Source organism: Nerophis lumbriciformis, linkage group LG15 (genome assembly GCF_033978685.3).
Source record: "Nerophis lumbriciformis linkage group LG15, RoL_Nlum_v2.1, whole genome shotgun sequence".
Classification (NCBI taxonomy): domain Eukaryota; kingdom Metazoa; phylum Chordata; class Actinopteri; order Syngnathiformes; family Syngnathidae; genus Nerophis; species Nerophis lumbriciformis.
The window spans coordinates 3,602,988-3,628,434 of NC_084562.2; the positions used below are offsets into that span (position 1 = coordinate 3,602,988).

General features: G+C 39.9%; 1 protein-coding gene across 1 annotated transcript in view; it reads left to right on the top strand.

The window, feature by feature from the left end:
• The window catches only part of LOC133616225 (immunoglobulin superfamily DCC subclass member 3-like), a 262,060-nt gene that overhangs the window by 176,647 nt on the left and 59,966 nt on the right, over positions 1 to 25,447 (top strand). The window contains exons 6-7 of the mRNA XM_061975393.1: positions 11,084 to 11,242; positions 21,737 to 21,902. Coding sequence (XP_061831377.1) covers positions 11,084 to 11,242; positions 21,737 to 21,902 — 325 coding nt within the window. The remainder of the gene's footprint in view (positions 1 to 11,083; positions 11,243 to 21,736; positions 21,903 to 25,447) is intronic.

Consider the following 25,447-nt stretch of genomic DNA (forward strand, 5'->3'; position numbering starts at 1 on the left):
TAATTCTAGACTTCTAGAGTGTTTGATTATCACATCACTCTAAATGTATAGACTATAAAGTTCACAAACATAAAGAGGGATGCTAGTGGGCCAGGCCAATCTTACCTTATCTCTAAACTAAAACTGGGGAAATGTGTAGTCTTCTGGGCTTCACTACAGTGTTGATCTCCGGAATAAATGATTTTATTTCACAATTCCTTGAGAGAAAAAAAATGCCTGATTAGGCTTTGTGTATGTCATGTGTGCCTTCCTTGGGTGAAGCCAGCTTTACAGCTATGTTGTTATTATGCGGTTTGTTATTTATGTATGTTATGTTGCAGCTATTTCAAATAGTTTTGTCAATTTGTTGTGGCCTGAAATAAATTGGCCCTTTACAACATATCTTTGTCTTTGTGTGTTGTATGTAGACCACGTTGCTTAGCAGAGTTCAGTGATGCAAATGCATGTCAAGTTGATCAACACATTGTATTATTCTCCAGTGCAATAACAGTACTGAAATGAAGGCTAAAAGGGCATTAATGGGAGCCTTAAAAAAAAAAGGAGAAAAAAATAAGTAACTAAATAGTTACTTTTCACAGTAACGCATTACTTTTTGGTGTAAGTAACTGAGTTAGTAACTGAGTTACTTTTGAAATAAAGTAACTAGTAACTGTAACTAGTTACTGGTTTTCAGTAACCAACCCAACACTGCTTATCAGCACATTGCGTTCCATTTGATTGATTGATTGATTGATTGATTGATTGATTGAAACTTTTATTAGTAGATTGCACAGTAGTGAAGTGAAGTGAATTATATTTATATAGCACTTTTCTCTAGTGACTCAAAGCGCTTTACTAATTGAAACCCAATATCTAAGTTACATTTTTAAACCAGTGTGGGTGGCACTGGGAGCAGGTGGGTAAAGTGTCTTGCCCAAGGACACAACGGCAGTGGCAGAAGCGGGGATCGAACCTGCAACCCTCAAGTTGCTGGTACGGCCACTCTACCAACCGAGCTATACCGCCAGTACAGTACATATTCCGTACAATTGACCACCAAATGGTAACACCCAAATAAGTTTTTCAACTTGTTTAAGTCGGGGTCCACGTTAATCAAGCTTGTAACTCAAAACACTCGTATCTCAATTCAGACCCGCTCATTGAAATGAATTGAAATCAATTTAATCTGTGCTTGTCCCTCCCTAAACATCACCATTTTAATATGTAACATGCATTAACAAAAAAACCACACACTTTTAGATCAGAAATATTGTGTGGAAAAACATTACAATAGCAGGCACTACAAACAACTACAGTAGTTTAATGAAATAATGTATTGATATTGTTAATTGTTAATAGTTAACCTTGGAGAACAGACTATTGTAGGTGTCTCTTTGCACAAGGATGTTGTGACAGACTCAAGCCGTCGTGCGGGTTCCAAGGACCATCAAGGACAGACATCGCTGCGAGCATAGTTTGACTTTGTTTATTTTTTCAAATAATACTCAGTTCAGGTCGGGTCGCTTTTCAGCTCTCGCCTCTCAAACCGCTCGCTCTTCCGGTCGCTTTTCAGCCGTCTATCTCTCGGTCTTTGTCGCGCGTGCTCCTCATGCACCACTGGCTCTCCACCTCCTTCTGCCCCGTCGTTCTCGGGTGTCGCCCTTTTACACACTGAGAGGGGATTACTTAATTGTGCCCAGCCGGGCGATTTCCGCACCGTCCACGCCTCCTCGCCGCCATCTTGGAGTGGTGTGCCCTGCCTCGCTGTCGGACTGCCGGCCACGCCTCATCGCCGCCATCTCGGAGTCGGCCCTGGCGGGGCACGCCTCGCTGTCGGTCTGCCGGCCCCGCCTCCCCACAGATGTATTTGCGTGATGGGCTGGAGAGGTCAGAGGTGACAACAAGTGTCATGTGTGTCTCTACCAGGGTAATGCCCGACCATCCCGTTTGTTGAGTCGGTACTTGACAGTACATACTTAAAAGGGAAGACTAGAACCCATATGTTTTTCTGTTTTAATACAATCTAGCTCGTAAATAAAGGCTGGCAAAAGTCAGTTAGCAACGGAGTCAAGGGAAGTCGCTCCATTGTGCCTATAAAGCTCTCTAAAAAACGTCCAAAAAAACGTAATAAATGTTTTATATACATGCTGTAAGTAAATACAGTATCTAATGTAGTAACAGGCACTTTCATAATAACATGTAATATTTACGTATTTTGTTCATTTTAAGCATGCAGCGGCACATTAATTGTATAAACACATAACAATGGTCACTTTTTCCTTCAACAACAATACTACTAATTAGAGATGTCGATAAATGCGTTAAAATGTAATATCGGAAATTATCGGTATCGTTTTTTTTATTATCGGAATCGTTATTTTTTTTATTTTTTTTAAATTATTAAATCAACATAAAAAACACAAGATACACTTACAATTAGTGCACCAACCCAAAAAACATTCCCCCATTCACACTCATTCACACAAAAGTGTTGTTTCTTTCTGTTATTAATATTGTGGTTCCTACATTATATATCAATATATATCAATACAGTCTGCAAGGGATACAGTCCGTAAGCACACATGATTGTGCGTGCTGCTGGTCTACTAATAGTACTAACCTTTAACAGTTAATTTTACTAATTTTTATTAATTACTAGTTTCAATGTAACTGTTTTTATATTGTTTTACTTTCTTTTTTATTCGAGAAAATGTTTTTAATTTATTTATCTTATGTTATTTTATTATTATTTTTAAAAGTACCATATCTTCACCATACCTGGTTGTCCAAATTAGGCATAATAATGTGCTAATTCCACGACTGTATATATCGGTTGATATCGGTATCGGTTGATATCGGTATCGGCAATTAAAGAGTTGGACAATATCGGAATATCGGATATCGACAAAAAGCCATTATCGGACATCCCTACTACTAATTGTAGCAGACTTCATGAGAGACAACACACATGATAAAACAAACACTTCCTGTACAATATCTGCTCTCACTGGGATGACGACCGATGCGATGTTCATATCTTCCTGTTTAGATGAAGCATTAATCATAATCCTCGCAAAGGGTAAAAAAAAAAAAAAAGGTGGGCGCAAACGGGCGTCTTTGCCTGTCTTTCTCGCCATCTCCAGGTCTAACTTGGCTGTCAAAGTTGACCAACTTTTCCGTTAATGACCACATCCTTCTACTATCCAGGTGAGAGGCATGATGTATAATGTGGAATTAACTTTCACCAGCTCACAGGTGATCCATCAACTCTCTGTGATCAATTTGCCGCTAAAAATAAGTCCTTTATGTTAGTATTTATAATAATTTTGCTAATACTTGGTTAATATTTACGTCACAAAATGTAAATGGAGTATTGTTGGCGCTTTTTGTATGTTTTAATGCAGTGGTCCCCAACCTTTTAGTGCAGTGGTCCCCAACCTTTTAGTGCAGCGGACCGGTCAACGCTTGAAAATTTGTCCCACGGACCAGGGGGGGTATGTTTTTTTTTTTTGTTTGTTTGTTTTTTTTTGTCATAAAAAAATACAATCATGTGTGCTTACGGACTGTATCCCAGCAGACTGTATTGATCTATATTGATGTATAATGTAGGAACCAGAATATTAATAACAGAAAGAAACAACCCTTTTGTGTGAATGGAGGAGAAATGTTTTTTGGGTTGGTTCACTAATTGTAAGTGTATCTTGTGTTTTTTATGTTGATTTAATAAAAAAAAATATATTATTATTATTATTTTTTTTTTTTTTTAATTTCTTGTGCAGCCCGGTACCAATCGATCCACGGCCCAGTGGTTGGGGACCACTGTTTTAGTGGGTTTAATGGGCGTGATAGGTGGAATGATGTCATGGCTCCCATTAGCTCCATTGTTAGCTGACTTTTATTTACGTTTATTTACGCATTACAATGCATAAACAAAAAAAAAATGTGTGTTCTTGTCTCCCATAAGGATTGTGAATGATAGGCAAAATTTAAAAAAAAAAGTGCATTTAGGTTGTGTTTACTATCTTTACCTTGTTCGCTATCACCATCATGGAGTATCAGGCCTGTTTGCAGGCATCGATGTTCAAGCCTCTCCAGTCTTCTCTATTGTCCGCCCTATGTATGAGTTCTATATTGTATAAGTTCTATATTATTGATGTTTCCGATAAAATTTCTTAGGCTGTTGATATATGTTGTTCATTGTTGACCTGGAGCTTTCTTTCATACTAATGTTGTCACGTGTGGTGCGCATGATGATGCGGGGTTTTGTTCTCCCAAGATGCAAGGGACGAATCCGGACAGGGCTTGCAGGTAATAACTTGATTTAATAATAAAATAACACAAAACTGGTACAAAACAGAAAACAAACCGACAGGAAGAGGTGCCGAACGCACAGGAAGCTAAGGCTAACACTTAGCACAGACTATGGAATTTAGCTGAGTCTAGAATCAAGAACAAACTTACGTGGCAGTCGCGTGATGCAAAAACAAAGAAAGCAGAACGAGTGATGAACAAAGGTGGGCTTAAATAGCGTCTGTGATTACAACAGGTGCCCGTCAGAAACACAAGCGGCAGGTGGAATTAATAAGTAACTATGGTAACCAACTCAAAGGTGCACAGACAGGAACAAAATGAGTCCAAGACTAACAGAAAACCCAAACAGAAATATGATCCGGGCAGCGGATCATAACAAATGTTCCTGTTAACATCAGCTTTTCTAAGCTGTCTCTTAAAAGTACCAATGATTGTCACACACACATTAGGTGTGGTAAGATTATCCTCTGCATTTGACCCATCACCCTCACCCCCTGGGAGGTAGGGGTGCAGTGAGCAGCAGCGGTGGCCACACCCGGGAATCATTTTTGGTGATTTAACCCCCAATTCCAACCCTTGATGCTGAGTGCCTAATGGTATGTCCGAGGATATTTCGAATCGTTGCAATAAGAGATCTTCTTGTTTTTGCCCATGCCAATACCTCTTAATTACTTTTCTTTTCAGTCCATGACATACAGAGTATTTTTCTGAAGAAACACATTTCAGTTGTCTCTAATTTTCTCAGGGGTTAATTATTTAAAGTCCAGCATTCACAATCGTGAAGTAGGACAGACCATACATACGTTTTAAGGACTCTGAGTTTGGTGTCAATTGAGACGTTTCTATTTGTAAATATAAAACTCATTTTGTTGAAGCTGTCTTTTGACATAGAAATCCGTTTGTTTATCTCTTTTTCACATCTCTCATCAGATGTTACTGTGATGCCGAGGTATTTGAATTGATCCACATTTTTTCTTTTGTTGTTGTTGTTAAATGCAGGTAGATGTGGTTTCTTGGAAACTGTAATGCATTAGGTTTTGTTGAGGTTTAGAGCCAATCAGTTTGCTTCACTGTGGGCTACTACTGTGTTCAGGGTGTTCTGTAACGTTTCTTTAGAGTCTGCCACTACCACAGTGTCATCTGCATATCTGAGGTTGTTAACATCCATCCCTTCAACTTGTATTCCATTTTGATGATTGATGTTGCGTAAACTCATTTCACTGTAGATGTTAAACAGATCTGGAGATAGTACACAACCTTGTCGAGTACCCCTTTGTATGGCTTTAAATTGACTGCATTCACCATTAATTCAGACTCCAGCTTCTTGTTCCCAGTACATATTTCTGATAATCCTTAGGTATTTCCTATCAGTATCCAGCTCATTCAAGCTTTGGAAAAGGTTTCACTTTATCAAATTCTTTTGAACAGCCTTTAAAACACAGGTATAAATCTGCTCGCACTTCTATTGATCTTTCCAGTAACATACAATATAACATTTACGGTGCCCTGGTCCGGGAGAATTCCGGACTGCGTGGCCGAAAGATTTGGTTGTAACTTAGTCCTTGCTCTGGCCAGCAGTACAATAAGAACTCTAAGTGCTCTAATTTTGGTGGTATGAGGCGTATCAATCTATGTTGATAACAGTCTGTGGCTCCTGGTTTCTTTGGCAGAGTAATACAAATAGATGTTTTTATATCTGGTGGAATTTGCCCGTCGTCGTAAATGATGTTAAACAATTTTGTCAGCTCTGATGTTCCAATTTTTCGAGTGCTTCTATGACTTCAGTTGGTATTTTATCTGGTACAGTGTTGGGTTAGTTACTGAAAACCAGTAACTAGTTACAGTTACTAGTTACTTTATTTCAAAAGTAACTCAGTTACTAACTCAGTTACTTACACCAAAAAGTAATGCGTTACTGTGAAAAGTAACTATTTAGTTACTTCTTTTTTTCTTCTTTTTTTTTTAAAGCTCCCATTAATGCCCTTTTTGCCTTCATTTCAGTACTGTTATTGCACTGGAGAATAATACAATCTGTTGATCAACTTGACATGCATTTTTATTTTCCTTTTAACATAATTAATGAAAAACAGTGCAACATAAAAAGGCATTCCTCCTTTCTTTAAACTTGGACCAATGACCATTAATAAAAAACAAGTTTAAGAGTAACATAAGAAGAAACATCATCTTCCTTGAAACATAGGTAGTGAAATAAAGCCTGACATCTGGAGTGATGCTGCTGTCTTCCACACTTGGAGCCATGGATTGTAGAATACTTGTTTTCAGTGGCAGGATCATTGACACAGATGGTGAAGTTTCAGTGCTCAGTAGAGATGTAACACTTTTGAGGGGTTTAAGCACCTAGAGGACCTCATCTGCCACTCTCACATCATCATCAGACAGGGTGACATTTGTCTTCAGGGTGTTGTGGGTCAATGCAGAGTATATAGCTGCCTGCTGCTCCAACATATCATAAGTGGAGTTCCACCTCGTTGGGACATCATGTATGAGCAGGCAGCTTTAGCATTTCTTGCTTTGTCTTAAGCACATGAGCAGCTGTTGTGCTTGGGTGGAAGTAAGAAACCTTCCTGATCCTCCCAAAGAGGCGCTCCATCCTATTGACTGAGATTCCCTTCTGTGATGCCAAATTCACTACATGTGCAAAGCACCTATCTGTGGTCCCAGTCCTGCCTCATTCTCTGTAATTATTTGATTTTTGGCATTATCACGTGTGACTGGGATATCTTTATCTTCCATTCCTCCACTGCTTGTGTCAGTACCTGCGCAAGGTGACTCTCGTAGAGGGGGCGTGTCTTCTCATCTCCCAGTCTGCTGTGATGAAGTGAGCGCTTATAGTTCCGCTGGACGTCCACCCGTCTGTCATGAGCGCAACAGATGATGCTCGGGATAGTTCATCCACAACTTTTTTCTTCTCCTGCTCATAAAGATCTGGCACAATCTTATTGCTGAAGTGGGTGCGCGACGGGATGTCATAACGTGGTTCAAGCACGTTCAGCATGTGTTTAAAACCCTCGTTTTGCACAACCGAATCTGCACTTATAAACACACCGATTCAATGGCGCTGGGCGTTCAAGCTCCTCCGTTACTCCGCTCGCCATGACCACGCTGTGTGTGGACTGAACGTGCCAACAACTTTTTTTTGTTGTTTCATATATCAAACCGCGGATCAAACCTCCCCTCCCCGCCCCCCCCCCACCCCCCACACACACATAGACCGCGCCTCTTTTCTTCTCTCCGGCTTGTGACAGAGGAAGATTCAGAAGAAAGACACCGCAGCGCTTCTGTTTCTAGCCGATACTACATCAAAAGTAACGTAAAATAACGCAGTAACGCATCATGTAGTAACGGTAACTAAATTACTGAATTAAAAAAAAAAAACGCGTTAGATTACTAGTTACCGCCGAAACTAACGGCGTTACAGTAACGCGTTACTTTGTAACGCGTTAGTTCCAACACTGATCTGGTACATCCGCTTTACCATGTTTCATTTTGGACATAGCATTTTTCACTTCATGGGTGGGCCTTCCATGTTTTTTGTTATAGTTGGAGGTGGGCCCTGGTCGTTATGGAATAGATCTTCCATATATTCTAACCAACTTGACAGAATGTCTTTCTTATCCATTCGTACGTTGCCTTCCTTTGATTTGATGCATCCTGACTTTGAAGGCCCCTGCCTTCCTTGATTTCTTTGATCTTTTGGTGCATGTACTTGCTATCAGTGTCCTTGTGTTGTTCTATTTCTTCGCATTGTGAGTTTATCCAGACTTCTTTAGCCATGTTGCATTTCTTTTTTGTAAGCGTATCCAGTTTGTTACACTAACTTTTGTTTTGTTTTGATACTCTAATGTGTCCATTAAATCAATAATTTCTTGAGTCATTAATTTTTTGCGTGGTTTACATTTAGTAACAGCAACAAGTTTTTTCCGTGGTTTGGTTTATATATTCTTGCATCGTTTTCCATCTGTCTTCTGCATTTGTAAATGTGTTTAACATTTAAAATGTATTTGACACAAATTAATTCAAAAATCTTGGTCCTGTTTTAAAATGCGATTGATCGGTGTTATTTTATATTTATGGATGTTTTTGAGTCTCACTTTCATGTCTGGTCTAACTGGGAGGTGATCACCTGATGCGTTCTTTACCAACTTTTGCATTAAAGTCTCCCATTATAATCTTGATGTCCTGTCATTTAAATTAGCTTTTTTACCTTCCAAGGTCTTTTTGGAATTTCTTAATGTCTCCCTCTTCTTGGTCTGCTGTTGGTGCATAAGCTTGCATGAGACCAATGTCAAAGGGTGTTCCTCCAATTTTAACAACAAGTACTCTATCTGGAATCGCCCATAAAGCCTTTTAATGCCTTCGAACATTTGGGATCCAAAATGACTCCAAATCCTCTTTGGTGTTTATCTCCTCCAGAGTATAAAATGTGGTTATCTGATGTTATTTCACCGGCGCCTGATGTTATTTCACCAGCGCTTGTTTACTATCTGTACCTTGTTTGCTATATATTATTGCCAATACTTTCAAAAAACGACGGGCGTTCCAGTTGAATTTCTGACAAGGAACTCGAAAATTTCGACTCACCAGTACAAATGGAAGACACTATTATTGCACACTTAAAACCCTCTATAAACAGCTCTGTTTAGAGCAGCCGGTTTTGGGGGTCTGTCCTACAGTATGTTATGTAAAAGCGCAACTGCTGCTGTAGATAATATCAAAGGGCTTTGCGTAAAGCAATACAACTATACTGTATACTTTATTTTTAACTTAACCACACAGCACAAATGAACCCCTATCTCACTCTCAGTGCAATCAACATGTACACAAGGCATGCTGGAAAGCTCAAGTATACACTTCTTCAACACATTACGTTGTAGTCAAAGTTGGTGGCGTCACATCTGCAGGAAACAAGGACATGTTTGACTTCCCAGCATGCCTTGTGTTTGGGTTGAGTGCACTGTAAGTGAGCTTGTGGTTCGAGTTAATGACTTTCTGTTCAGTTTTTACCAATGATTGGGGTCTTAGATGGTCTCAGAAGGTAACACATGGTGTTATCTACAGTGTATATAAACTGAAAAGTTATTATTTTTATTCATTTCAACCAATGTTTGTCTTTGTAAGATCAATTATAAAAAGGATGGTTTATGTTGGTGACTGTGTGATGCTCCTGTCTCTGCAAGAGTCCTCCAAGAGTCTTCATTTTCTGCCTGGTCTTTTAACACATGAAATGTGGCCCTAACATGCTATAGATCGAAGTCGAAAAGGGATTAAAATGCCCCCTAGGCCCCTTAGCTAATATCAGAGACAGCCTCAAGTCTTTGTTCGGGCTGAGACTAGCACTAGGAAGTGGGAACTTATCTTGTAAGTACAGAAAGTGCAGAGGGGAGAAGGGGATGAGGTGGTGGCGGTGGGAATTGTGACCAGAAATATCTAAGATTAGAAATCAAAGTTAGTTTCTGACATCATCATGGTGGTAAATATATAATAATGGTTTTTCCTACAGGCTTTTAAAAATAAAAGCAGGTAAAATGGTAAAATTGTTCTATGCAGCATATCAGTCTAATTGACAGTTTGTTTTTTCACTAAATATTTGTTATACCTTTTGGGGGGGAGATGTCTTTAATAAGTTTAAAACAAGAGCCCAATAAACATGTCATTTACACTATTATTACTAAATAGTGTGTGCAAACTATAAAATTGTACTATTAGTGTGCGTATTGCAGGTGATTTATTAAGACGATGTGTATGATTGATAGCAACTGCAAAATTAGTGCATAACACTTTATTTAAATTTGGTTTTTGAGTGTATACCGACTGTCACCATGGGGGAACTAATTTTCGTCCACATTTATGACATATGCTTTAACCTGTTGTTGACATGCAGCACACATATATAATATGTGCCACCTTTTTTAGGCTATATAGAAGTGCGATCGAGACAACAAAACCTACTTTTAGCACGCTGAAGTTGTGCTCTGGGTGGCGCTGGTGCTGCAGTGTTGTGATGGTGCGTCTGGATCCTGGAGAAATGCATTTTGCAAGATGATTTTTCATGTATTAAAATGGCATATTTTCAATATGAAAAAGCAAATGTTTAAAAAATGCCAGCAAACACCAAGAATAATCAATTACATTAATTGTGATTACTATTCACATTGCAGCTATACAATTATTAAAGTATATTGCTGAATAGACAATACAACTAAAATGTGTATTTTTGATAGTTCAAATATGTTGACACACACACAGATGGATGATTCTCTATCTCTCAATTGTATGTCGTTTATTTCTTCTCTCCTCTGTCTTTGTGGTACAACTGCCTTCTTTCTCACGGCCATATGTGCGTTACTGTGCCAGTTTGCACGGACATTCTAGATGTGCTAAATATAGACACAAAACAGCGACCACAGAACAGTTTCAGTCTTGATGAATGACATTACGAGTGCTAAATTATTTTATTTGGTTATCCTTCTCCCAGTATTGGTGGCGTTCTCATAATTAACATATTTTCTGCATTTACACGAAGACACACACTTTAATTGGACGTAAATTAGGAAGTTCATATTTGTTATTAAATCCACACCAAGGGTTTCCCACAAGCTAAGCCATGCTGATAAAAACATAACGATCTTGGTTGAAGTAATTATTCATTTTTGGTTGCGCGGAAACTCACATAAAGTGTGTACATACTGAAGCGCTTACCTGGTCCTCACTTGAACACAGTAATTGATCCAACAATCTGACCTGACAAACTGCTTTCTTTTGTTCTCTATAGATGGCCGTCCTATCGGTGTGGAGGGAATCCAAGTGCTCGGCACTGGCAACTTGATGATTTCTGATGTTGGTGTGCAACACTCGGGTGTTTATGTGTGTGCTGCCAACAAACCCGGGACCCGTGTTCGTAGGACTGCTCAGGGCCGCTTGGTGGTCCAAGGTGAGTTGGGAAAAGCCCTATTGGATTCTCAAAAACTATGTCAGCTGATTGTGTTTCAGTTTAAATGCGGTAAACAAAGAACTAGCCTTCAGAATGATTGCATTTGTGTATTAAGAATAATCAAGAAGTGAATGAATGTACATGCTAAAGAAGAACACAACTCTGATGAGTCGTCCACAAAGTTTACACTGTACGTAACAGACAACTTTGCCCTTAGTCTACCATATATTGTATTTTTCAGACCATAGGACGCATCAAATTATAAGGCGCACTGCCGATGAGCGGGTCTATTCAGGTCTATTTTCATACCAAAGGCAGACACATTATAAGGTGCACTAAAGAGGTCATATTATGATTTTTTTCTAAATTTAAAACATTTCCTTGTGGTCTACATAACATGTAATGGTGGTACTTTGGTCAAAATGTTGCATAGATTATGTTTCACAGATCATCTTTAAGTTGCTTTCTAAACGTCTCTTCAGGTTGCGGCGTTTTGTGTGAGGTCTTTTTTTACATGGCTCCACTTCGACAGCGTCTTTTCCATGTCATCTTTGTTGTAGCGGTGTAACGTGCAAGGACGGGTGTGGAAGAAGTGTCAAAAGATGGAGCTAACTGTTTTAATGACATTCAGACTTTACTTAAAAGGGAACATTATCACCAGACCTATGTAAGCGTCAATATATACCTTGATGTTGCAGAAAAAAGACCATATATTTTTTTAACCGATTTTTGTACTCTAAATGGGTGAATTTTGGCGAATTAAACGCCTTTCTATTATTCGCTCTCGGAGCCATGACGTCACAACGTGACGTCACATCGGGAAGCAATCCGCCATTTTCTCACTTTCGTCGGTGTGTTGTCGGAGGGTGTAACAACACGAACAGGGACGGATTCAAGTTGCACCAGTGGCCCAAAGATGCGAAAGTGGCAAGAAATTGGACGGAATTTGTTCAAAATACGAGGGTGCGGGGAAAGCCGACGAAATGGTCAGTCGTTTGTTCCGCACACTTTACCGACGAAAGCTATGCTACGACATAGATGGCAACCGTCCCTTATGCCATCGAAGATGATCAAGAGAAGATTATCGACCCTAGCTTCCCTGGCCTGCTGACATCAACTCCAAAACTGGACAGATCAGCTTTCAGGAAAAGAGAGCGGATGAGGGTATGTCTACAGAATATATTAATTGATGAAAACTTTATTCATTACTCGCGGTTTTACGTAAATTATTATACATAAACTGTGTTTACCAATAATTTAGCTTAAAAACATTTATTTTTTTCAACCATTCGAGGACATTCGGCTAGTCTTGTGTAATGCAGTATTTTGTGTCTATTTCGGTATGGTTAACCTGAGTGCTAAAATCGTGGAAAAATATATGTTCTTAGCGTGCCTGAAATGGGCTGTCTGCACTCTCAAAGTGCATGTTGTTACCAAATGTATTTCATATGCTGTAAACCTAGTTCATAGTTGTTAGTTTCCTTTAATGCCAAACAAACACATACCAATCGTTGGTTAGAAGGCGATCGCCGAATTCGTCCTCGCTTTCTCCCGTGTCGCTGGCTGTCGTGTCGTTTTCGTCGGTTTCGCTTGCATACGGTTCAAACCGATATGGCTCAATAGCTTCAGTTTCTTCTTCAATTTCGTTTTTGCTACCTGCCTCCACACTACAACCATCCGTTTCAATACATGCGTAATCTGTTGAATCGCTTAAGCCGCTGAAATCCGAGTCTGAATCCAAGCTAATGTCGCTATAGCTTGCTGTTCTACCCGCCATGTTTGTTTGTATTGGTCACAGGAAAATGGACGGGTGTATATAACGATGGTTAAAATCAGGCACTTTGAAGCTTTTTTTAGGGATATTGCGTGATGGGTAAAATTTTTAAAAAAACTTCGAAAAATAAAATAAGCCACTGGGAACTGATTTTTAATGGTTTTAATCCTTCTGAAATTGTGATAATGTTCCCCTTTAAATCAATAACGGAGCAGCATCACCTCATCCGTGGCTCACTAGTGCAATAACAACGCCGGATATGTGTCCTATGAAAAACAGTCCGTCCGAAACTCTCTAATAACTAAAGTTCTGTGGGTGAATTATGTAAATCCACTACACCGGTAGTTTTAAGTGCGAGTCTTAGTAGTTTTAGCGAGTCTAGTGACAGATATAAGTTAGAACTTTACGCCACTTTATATTAGAAATGGCAAAACCGGAGGATGATTGTCCCATAACAAGAAGATAGAGAAAAAGAAGAAGCTTATTGTCTACGGCGTCGGCACAGACTACAAAGGCGGATTTTCAGGACTTATGCAGATCCCAAATACACATCAGCAGGTACCAAAAGGTAAGAAAAGTTGGTTTTGTATAATATTGCAAAACAAAACACCAGATAATATGATTGCTAATAGGTCCGATTTTGCGATTCTTATCCACACACCATAATAATACCCGTATGTTGAAGCACAGTACAACTCACTACGGTAGCCGTAATGCTCCAACAATCTATCAAGCGGTGAGGCTTCATCGTTTACCAAAGTTTTCCGGGGAACTAAACCCCTACCACACAGTCACGACTACTCTGCTTCTGTCACTTCACGCACAGCTATTTCGTGAACAAAGCCCATTCTGGCGCCATATTCTCTCAATATTCATCCAATGATATACGACATCCAATTTTTCTGTACTGTTTGCTAGTAACTATTAACATGGAAACTGTTCAGGGGGCGCGTCTTTATCCAGCTCTGAGCAGCGGAGGAGTGTTGTATTGGCCTAGTCACCTGACCAATCACAACCAAGTAGGCGTGGTGAAATATGTTTTGGCCAAGAGGACAAGAATGCAGATTTACATTGTACATAACAAATGTATGGAGCATTTTATAAAAGACAGATACGCAGTATAGTGCCTGGCTGGGATCCAATATCATTTTAAAAGCCGCTGATTAAGACATACAATGTAACAACAAGTTGTTCTCATTCTTGATGCGCTGTCAAGGCATAAGAAAATCGTGTGGTTTTGACCAGTCAGAATCAGATTTGTGGACCCTGTGCATGAAGTGCCCCGAGTAGAAAACATCTTGCATTCGCCCTTTTCTTATATTGATTAAGCTAGACCACAATGAAGCAGTATTGATCCCGATCAATATTTCATTTTATCTTCCTGTCAAGACAAAGACAAGCATCTTATCCCCAGAGGACGACAAAACAGGTGTTAATTGTGTCACTGTGTGTGTCCAGACAGGATGGACTGCCTAACGCACGATTGCTCTCCAAATTATTCAACCGTCATCGTAAAGTCTTGTATTTTCCAAATGGTCACTTTAGTTATTGGCCATCATTTGACATTAGGGATGGGTACTTCAACGACCGGAAACGGTCGATACAACCGGGTATCGAGTCATGTAAAATCAAACTACCATATTTCCATACGTTTGTTGCACGTGACGTCACATCCAGTTGTAGACTTGGCACCATCTTAAACAGAGTGGACTCAGCCGAACTGCCTGTAGGCAATGTTACAAATTTCCATGCCAACAAAGCAAGAGAGTAAGGCTCCACTTTTCACTTCATCTCGATGCTACTTTACATTGGCTTTGCTGATATGCATTAGCCATTTTACATGGTGATTTCAACACCTCCAAATTTGGTAATCAAAACTACAACTAAGATGCAGATTAAGTTCAAACAGAAAGTATGTAATAAATACAATACATACAGTATAAACACATTTTAAGGTGAAACAAAAGACCAGACTGGTACATTCAACCTAATGGCAAAGACTGCTTCCTAACTAGGCAACACACCATAGTCAATACATTATAGTCATCTAACGTCTTGGAATTTGAACGGCATGCAAAATCTATGAAGTGTCAGAAATCCATGTATAACAACTGGGCAGCACAGTTATTATCAGTTCACTGTTGAATGAAAAATATGTGTATATTATTTAAATTATTAAATTATTATTAAACTAATTATCATTTATTACCATATGAACACACACAAAAGTACCAAAAATTGGTCCCGTTGAGTAACGGTATCGATTGTGAAACAAATGTAGCTTTCAGTGTGGTGTAGGTTGACAGGTTATTCCTGTTACGTTATGTATTTTAATGATTGTCCTTTGGTCAGTTGGTGATATAAAGTATCATCATCTGAACATTGTGAACAAACATTATCGATTCGTACGGTAAAAATAAAAAAAGGAAACTCTTTCACCAGTCAAACTGGGGCAAACTTTCGTCAAACATTTTTCGAATTTTGTAATCGAATCCTCAAAGAAGAGAACAGTACGAAGGTATCACTGTAATTTGTCATGATTTGCAAGGCAGCTCATTTCTTATAGTATAAATATAGCCCAGGATGTTCTGATTCGCGTTCAGTGTAAACTTTTATAGTACAACAGTGCCTTACATTGTTGGTCCTTTTGAAGAAATAAAGGTACAGTAAGGAGGGAGTGGAAGCATCAAAACCAACGAGAAAGGACCAAAACAAGAGCAAGATGGATGGATGGTGCAATGATATAACCCATCCATCCATCGGAATCTATCCCGGCTGACTTTGGGCAAGATGTGGAGTTTGTTTGGGAGTGGTCACCAACCAATCACATTTCAATACTATTTTGACCTCTCAGACCACGAACAAAGAAGATTGAAGATAGAAAAGATAGTGAGAGGAACATCACATATAGCAGGCTTCATGTGCTCAAGGGCGCTAGAGCTGCAAATGGTTTAAATATTTTCTTAAGACTGTAAAAATCCACTCCATCCCATTTACAATATTTTTTTCATGATCGATTTTATATTTGCCTTAAAAGGCCTACTGAAACCCACTACTACCGACCACACAGTCTGATAGTTTATATATCAATGATGAAATCTTAACATTGCAACACATGCCTATACGGCCGGGTTAGCTTACTAAAGTGCAATTTTAAATTTCGCACAAAATATCCTGCTGAAAACGTCTCGGTATGATGACGTCTGCGCGTGACGTCACGGATTGTAGAGGACATTTTGGGACAGCATGGTGGCCAGCTATTGAGTTGTCTGTTTTCATCGCAAAATTCCACAGTATTCTGGACATCTGTGTTGGTGAATTTTTTTGCAATTTGTTTAATGAACAATGGAGACAGCAAAGAAGAAAGCTGTAGACGGGAAGCGGTGTATTGCGGCCGGCATGCAGCAACACAAACACAGCCGGTGTTTCATTGTTTACATTCCCGAAAGATGACAGTCAAGCTTTACCATTAGCCTGTAGAGAACTGGGACAACAGAGACTCTTACCAGGAGGACTTTGAGTTGGATACGCAGACGCGGTACCGTGAGTACGCATGCAGCTGCGGCTTCCAAACATTTGATCGCTTGCCCATACGTGCGTGCCGCTATGTGCATGTCACGTACGTAACTTTGGGGACTTTGGGGAAATATGTGCTGTATGAACTTTGGGGAGGTGAACGGTACTTTGGGCTGTGGGATTGAGTGTGTTGTGCAGGTGTTTGAGTTGTACTGGCGGGTTATATGGACGGGAGGGGGGAGGTGTTTGTTATGTAGGATTAATTTGTGGCATATTAAATATAAGCCTGGTTGTGTTGTGGCTAATAGAGTATATATATGTCTTGTGTTTATTTACTGTTTTAGTCATTCCGAGCTGAATATCTGAATCGCTCCCACTGCCCTCTAGTCCTTCACTCTCACTTTCCTCATCTACAAATCTTTCATCCTCGCTCAAATTAATGGGGAAATTGTCGCTTTCTCGGTCCGAATCGCTCTCGCTGCTGATGGCCATGATTGTAAACAATGTGCAGATGTGAGGAGCTCCACAACCTGTGACGTCACGCTACTCGTCTGCTACTTCCGGTACAGGCAAGGCTTTTTTATCAGCGACCAAAAGTTGCGAACTTTATCGTCGATGTTCTCTACTAAATCCTTTCAGCAAAAATATGACAATATTGCGAAATGATCAAGTATGACACATAGAATGGACCTGCTATCCCCGTTTAAATAAGAAAATCGCATTTCAGTAGGCCTTTAAACCTTTCAAAATAAGCCAAAATCTGCACTGATTCAGGTTAATAAACAGTAGCCTAATGGGGCTTAGATCATCGCCTGAAACCCAGAAGTGCCCGGTTGTGCCTCTAGGTCACGTGATTGCAACCACCTATAGCCTTACCTTTTGTAGATGACTTCATTGAAATATAAGACAATACCAACCTTGTGTGCTTATTGGAGAACATCTAGATGTTAACTGACTTTACTTGTGTCCAGCTTTGTGCAAATAAACAGACTGCAGGACTGCTTGTATTGGAGATTTTAGATCAGGGGTCCCCAAACTTTTTGACTCATGGGCCGCATTGGGTTAAAAAAATTTGGCCCGGGGCCGGGCTGTATATATATATATATATATATATATATATATATATACAGGTAAAAGCCAGTAAATTAGAATATTTTGAAAAACTTGATTTATTTCAGTAATTGCATTCAAAAGGTGTAACTTGTACATTATATTTATTCATTGCACACAGACTGATGCATTCAAATCCAAACCATCACTGATGGTGGAAACTTTACACTAGACTTCAGGCAACGTGGATCCTGTGCCTCTCCTGTCTTCCTCCAGACTCTGGGACCTCGATTTCCAAAGGAAATGCAAAATTTGCATGGTTGGGTCATGGTTTGGGGTGCCATGTCATCTGCTGGTGTCGGTCCACTCTGTTTCCTGAGCTCCAGGGTCAACGCAGCCGTCTACCAGCAAGTTTTAGAGCACTTCATGCTTCCTGCTGCTGACCTGCTCTATGAAGATGGAGATTTCAAGTTCCAACAGGACTTGGCGCCTGCACACAGCGCAAAATCTACCCGTGCCTGGTTTACGGACCATGGTATTTCTGTTCTAAATTGGCCCGCCAACTCCCCTGACCTTAGCTCCATAGAAAATCTGTGGGGTATTGTGAAAAGGAAGATGCAGAATGCCAGACCCAAAAACGCAGAAGAGTTGAAGGCCACTATCAGAGCAACCTGGGCTCTCATAACACCTGAGCAGTGCCAGAAACTCATCGACTCCATGCCACGCCGCATTAACGCAGTAATTGAGGCAAAAGGAGCTCCAACCAAGTATTGAGTATTGTACATGCTCATATTTTTAATTTTCATACTTTTCAGTTGGCCAACATTTCTAAAAATCCCTTTTTTGTATTAGCCTTAAGTAATATTCTAATTTTGTGACACACGGAATTTTGGATTTTCATTTGTTGCCACTTCAAATCATCAAAATTAAATGAAATAAACATTTGAATGCATCAGTCTGTGTGCAATGAATAAATATAATGTACAAGTTACACCTTTTGAATGCAATTACTGAAATAAATCAAGTTTTTCAAAATATTCTAATTTACTGGCTTTTACCTGTATGTATGTATGTATGTATATATATATATATATATATATATATATATATATATATATATATATATATATATATATATATATATATATATATATATATATATACATTGTCTTTTTAATCCGTTTTGACATTTAACATTGTCACGTTATCGAAGGGAAAATTCATTTTTAGACAATATGATTTGCCTGAGTGGCTAGGAGACACCGAGAGTAACAAGCGGTAGAAAATGGATTAGAAAGGAAAGATTTAAAAAAATAAAAATTAACTTGGGACTTCCCGTGGGCTGGATTTTGGATGCTGGGGGGCCGGATCCGGCCCGCGGGCCGTACTTTGGGGACCCTGTTTTAGATGAACACTGATATCACTTGTTGTTGTTTTTTTTGCCGATATCGGACCGATAACCAATATCAGTATCGGATTGGGGCACCCTTGCACTTAGCAATACTGCAATTGTTAAGTTTTAAGCAGTGTTAAGTAGGTTTCACTTGAAATTAGTGACTTATTATTGAAGCAGCATCATGTACTGAAAATCTAGTCCAGCAACTTGTTAAATCCTACAAGTTGGGTTTTTTTCAGTGCATGAGGCCTTATTCCAACAGGCATTATGCTCTCCGGTATTCAAACCTCTTGTGATGAGTATGAGATAATAGCAAAACATGCTTTCTTAATTAGTAGGCATACATAATTCATGGTGATATTTAAAATCCCTTTGAATAGGTGAATACACAGGAGTCATTTCAAACGAAAGCGTCAACCAGTAGCCATTTTTGCAGCTGCAACTGTAATTACTGACTGATTTAAAGTATCCATAAAGTCCCTGCCCACCTCCATATGAATAAGTTATCACATCTAATTGAACATGGGTGGTTGCTTGTAGCATAGAATGATGAGGCACAATATGATGAAACTGCAGTTTGCTTCCATGTGTTTAAGTGTTTTAAAAGCGCATTAGGGCGAACAGATGCTCTTCCGTGGAAACACCTGATGATGACATCTGATAATTCTGCAAACTGACATCAAATCACTGCTGGTAAATTGCATTTTAAACCACACAAAGTTCCAGGCTTCTTTATTTTATATAAAATGTTGGGCGGGCAATGCTGCAGATTCTGGTATCAATCAAATACCAAGTTAATACAGGGCTTGTTATGTTTCGCTATAATGTTGTGTAGCATTACGACAACACGATGGCCAATGCAGGCAAAAAGGTCGTTTAATTCACAAACAGGGAGTGGCGCGACTTACAAAAAATATAAAGTGTCAAACAAAAACACAGGCTTGGAAGCAGGGCTGGCAAAAAGTAGAATTTCCCCATTAGATTGTGCACAAAAACAAAAAGAATAAAAATGCATTCAAATCCTTTGGCATTTCGCCCCCAAAGGCTTCCGATGTGTTTTTTTGTTTTTTGTTTTTTTTTGTAAACAATTTAGCAATATGTAAATATAACAGTATCAACCAGGTATACGTCACACTAGTATCAACCCAAAACTGATACTGTCCTGTGTGTCACGGTGGCGCACGTCGGCTAATGGCCTGACCCCAGGATGCAGAGACAGAAGGCAGCATATAGGTCAAAGAATGTAAATACTTAGTTTCATATGGAATTCATATGGCCCCATTCATCGCAGTTTACCTGACATATGAAACGTGGCGAATTGGGGGAAGGGGAGGGGTGCACAATGCACTTTAACCTGCTCAGTTGCCTTGTGGTTAGAGTGTTTACCCTGAAATCGGTAGGTTGTGAGATCAAACCCCGGCCGAGTCATACCAAAGACTATAAAAATGGGACCCATTAGCTCCCTGCTTGGCACTCAGCATCAAGGGTTGGAATTGGGGGTTAAATCACCAAAATGATTACCGCGCGCGGCCACCGCTGCTGCTCACTGCTCCCCCTCAAATCCCAGGGGGTGGAACAAGGGGATGGGTCAAATGCAGAGGGTAATTTCACCACACCTAGTGTGTGTGTGACTATCAGTGGTACTTTAACTTAACTTAACTTTATACGGAAATTCCAATTTTGACCACAGTGTCGGTAGCAATGTAGATTGACGCTTTCCATCATTTTCAGCAGACCGTATTGCAAAATGATTAACGGCCCACTTTCCTCTCACGCAAAAACCCACCCAGATATTGGGCCATACTGTATGTATCCCTTCCCTACTGTAGATAGCATAAAACAGAAACAAAAGGATAGTGCAACGCAGGCCAACGCAGCAGTCTCTTCTGAGTACTTCTCTCATGCCCTTTGTTTCTTCATTGTGCAATTGCAAAGATGATGTTTGCAGTTTATGGTGTCCAAACAAGACGCAATTAGCCACCCTTTTCTTTGTCCGACACGAGTCACACAACGATAACCCGAGCTACGAATCGGACACGTGCATTCAGGGATAGGATAACGTTACAAAAACACAGTTTGAAAAAAGATCATGATTTTACTCACCAATTTTTTTGTAATTATTTTATTTTGATTTTTTTTTTAAATCGTTGCATTACGCTGTCAATATGTGGGGGCCCCTGGGCTGCAGCCCTTTTAAGTGAAGTGAAGTGAATTATATTTATATAGTGTTTTTCTCTAGTGACTCAAAGCGCTTTGCATTGTGAAACCCAATATCTAAGTTACATTTTTAAACCAGTGTGCGTGGCACTGAGAGCAGCTGGGTAAAGTGTCTTGCCCAAGGACACAACGGCAGTGACTCGGATGGCAGAAGCGGGGATTGAACCTGGAACCCTCAAGTTGCTGGCATGGCCACTCTACCCCAGTCTGAGACAGAAGGCAGCATTGAGGTCAAATAATTTAAATACTTAGTATCATATGGGATTCATATGGCCCCATTCATCGCGGTTTACCTGACACATGAAACGTGACAACAGAGTAACACATGACCGACAAAAGGCAGGAAAAAAAGCAAACACAGAAAATAATGACAAGTCTAAAACTGTAAAGTGGGATCATGACAGTTTGTATTGGTACTATTGAGACCAACCCACCCACCCCTATTACATGGTAATGTCATGTTTCTACGTTTTTTTTTTTTTAAATCCTCAAATTTTGTTGAGACCATCTTGACTCCTCATTTGACGTGTTTTTTTTCCAGCTCCTGCAGAGTTCACTCAACCACCGCAGTCTATTGCGCGACCCGTCGGGACCACCGCCATCTTCACGTGCCAAGCCCAGGGCGAACCTGAGCCCCAACTCACCTGGTTGAAGAACGGCCAGATCCTAGAGCCCGGGGGGCACGTCAAACTCAGGAACAGCAACAGGTAGAGAAAAAACCAACAACAATTTTTTTTACATACAAAAATATTCACATCTGTTAAAAAAATAACAAAAGCCCTGCAGTCAAATGTTGTATTTATTGTTTATATACTGTATGTGTGGGGGCTTGTTTCTTCTTTGTTTGTGTGTGTGTGTGTGTGTGTGTGTGTGTGTGTGTGTGTGTGTGTGTGTGTGTGTGTGTGTGTGTGTGTGTGTGTGTGTGTGTGTGTGTGTGTGTGTGAGCGCAACTTCCAGCATAGGTATTGTTCTATGAATATTCTCATTCAATGCTCAGAGCAACATCATATTAATCAAGATTTTTAAAAATATATGTATATTTTGTTACATATTTTTCGATGCAAGGTCAGAAATTATACACTTAATTGCTCATGATACAAACAGTTTCTATAAGTGTCCTATACAGGTTTATGATACAATCGGCAATATAATGTATTTGTACAGACTGTACGTATATACTGTAGGGATGTTGCCGATTACGATACGGATCAACCACCAGTGAGTTTGACCGATACCAATACTGATACTATTTATATCTATTAATACATTTTTCAAATGGTTTGTGGTTTGTTATATGGCAGTTTAATAATATCAACACAATATTTAAACTAGTTCCTTATTCTCTTTTATTGCAAACAATTGTTTGAGCAAAGAGTCTTTATTACACAATAACTTAAAACAAAGCAACCATTACTATCTACTACTCATTTAAATCAAAGTCCACCTGTGTCCAGTGGATTATTCCCTGAGGTTGTAAACAATAACAAATCGTCTATGACAAGGGTGTCAAACCTACGGCCCGCGGGCCGGATCAGGCACGCAAATATGTTTTATCCAACCCGCTCGATGAGTTTGCCAAGTATTACATTTTTTTTATGAAATAAACTGCTGTTCTAAATGTGTCCACTGGATGTCACAATAGCAATTATGTTAGGACCGGCAAGAGGTACAAAGTAAAGTGTGGCTGTGGCTCCTCAACCTCAACCCAAATGAAACTTAAAACCTGCCGTTTTATGTCTTCTGGTTCGAACACATCATTATTTGGCACCCTTGCTCCCCCATAATGTCTCTGTCAAAAACGGGAAAACGTAACCCTTTTGAATAGTTTTACCTCCATTTCTCACGGTTTGTTGAGTTAGCACTGGATTGATACATGGGCATGACAAAGGAGGTATTTTAATACCTAGAAGAGTTTACATGTTGTGTGTTTTGTTCAATCCCAGAAAGACTGTGACTTAAAGTTTAAAGACCTACTGAAACCCACTACTACCGACCACGCAGTCTGATAGTTTATACATCAATGATGAAATCTTAACATTGCAACACATGCCAATACAGCCGGGTTAGCTTACTAAAGTGCAATTTTAAATTTTGCGCGAAATATCCTGCTGAAAACGTCTCGGTATGATGACGCCGGCACGTGACGTCACTAATTTTAGAGGACATTTCGGGACAGCATGGTGGCCAGCTATTAAGTCGTCTGTTTTCATCGCAAAATTCCACAGTATTCTGGACATCTGTGTTGGTGAATCTTTTGCAATTTGTTCAATGAACAATGGAGACAGCAAAGAAGAAAGCTGTAGGTGGGAAGCGGTGTATTGCGGGCGGCTGCAGCAACACAAACACAGCCGGTGTTTCATTGTTTACATTCCCGAAAGATGACAGTCAAGCTTTACCATTGGCCTGTGGAGAACTGGGACAACAGAGACTCTTACCAGGAGGACTTTGAGTTGGATGCGCAGACGCGGTACCGTGAGTACGCATGCAGCTGCGGCTTCCAAACATTTGATCGCTTGCCCGTACGTGCGTGCCGCTATGTGCATGTCACGTACGTAACTTTGGGGACTTTGGGGAAATATATGTGCTGTGTGAACTTTGGGGAGGTGAACGGTACTTTGGGCTGTGGGATTGAGTGTGTTGTGCAGGCGTTTGAGTTGTATTGGCGGGTTATATGGACGGGAGGGGGGAGGTGTTTGTTATGTGGGATTCATTTGTGGCATATTAAATATAAGCCTGGTTGTGTTGTGGCTAATAGAGTATATATATGTCTTGTGTTTATTTACTGTTTTAGTCATTCCGAGCTGAATATCTGAATCGCTCCCACTGCCCTCGAGTCCTTCACTCTCACTTTCCTCATCCACAAATCTTTCATCCTCGCTCAAATTAATGGGGAAATCGTCGCTTTCTCGGTCCGAATCGCTCTCGCTGCTGATGGCCATGATTGTAAACAATGTGCAGATGTGAGGAGCTCCACAACCTGTGACGTCACGCTACTTGTCTGCTACTTCCGATACAGGCAAGGCTTTTTTATCAGCGACCAAAAGTTGCGAACTTTATCGTCGATGTTCTCTACTAAATCCTTTCAGCAAAAATATGACAATATTGCGAAATGATCAAGTATGACACATAGAATGGACCTGCTATCCCTGTTTAAATAAGAAAATCGCATTTCAGTAGGTCTTTAATCATGGCTTTGGAGATACACTGAGACAGAGTCTGAGCTCATTGTGTTTTTGAAGCTGCACTAATTTCCTCAGAATTTTCCACAAACTAGAAGTGTTTTGTCCAAAGGATTATTTGTGATTTGTACGTTTTCATAATGTGCGTGTTCTATTTTTGGCCAAAGTAAAACAAAGAAAACAACCTGGAGTAGTCTTTATTTTTAAGTTATCATGCCATAATTTTACCGTTACGGCCCACTTGGCAATAGATTTTCCTCCATGTGGCCCCTGAGCTAAAACGAGTTTGACACCTCTGGTTTATGACAACCAACTCATCAAGTTCCGATCTACCTTCTTTTTTTTTATACCTACATTACCTACTGTATCACAAAAAGTCAACGTCAACACACATGATATGACAAATGTATGAAAAATCGCTTTGTTTGTGTCGACTTGTTGTAGTATGTTTAACATCCTTATCATAATCATATATGTAATCATTAATGGTATAACGGTACGTGTATTTGTATTGAACCGTTTCGGTACGGGGGTTTCGGTTCGGTTCGGAGGTGTACCGAACGAGCTTCCACACGGACATATTAAGTAGCGTAGCGCACGTTGTGTAAACAATGCACACCGAGGCACGACACACGACAACATGTAAAAGTCAGAGCTGGAAGACCCTACTGCCTTGTTAAGATCTCCCGTTTGGGAACAATAAGGCTTCGCGGTGCGATACAACAATGGAGGACGAAGGTTTGCCGACATTGATCAGCAGCAGTAGTGTATGCTTCTGCCAACATGTCAAACATGCTAACCCATTTGAAGCGTCACCATCCCCAAGTGAACATCGCTTCAACGTAGATAAAGACGAGCGTCGTGCAAACACCGCATTCAAGCAGCCTCTCCTTGGCGAGTCAGGCAGGGCTAAAGCAATAACAAATGCCGTTGGTGTTTTTATAGCAGCAGATTTAAGACCATATTGCATTAAAAACTAGATTTTGACCCACTGAGACATTGTAACTGCAAGCAGTTCTGCTCTTTCTGCAGACAATGTGGATAAACTGATTTTCCTGGCAAAAAACATGACG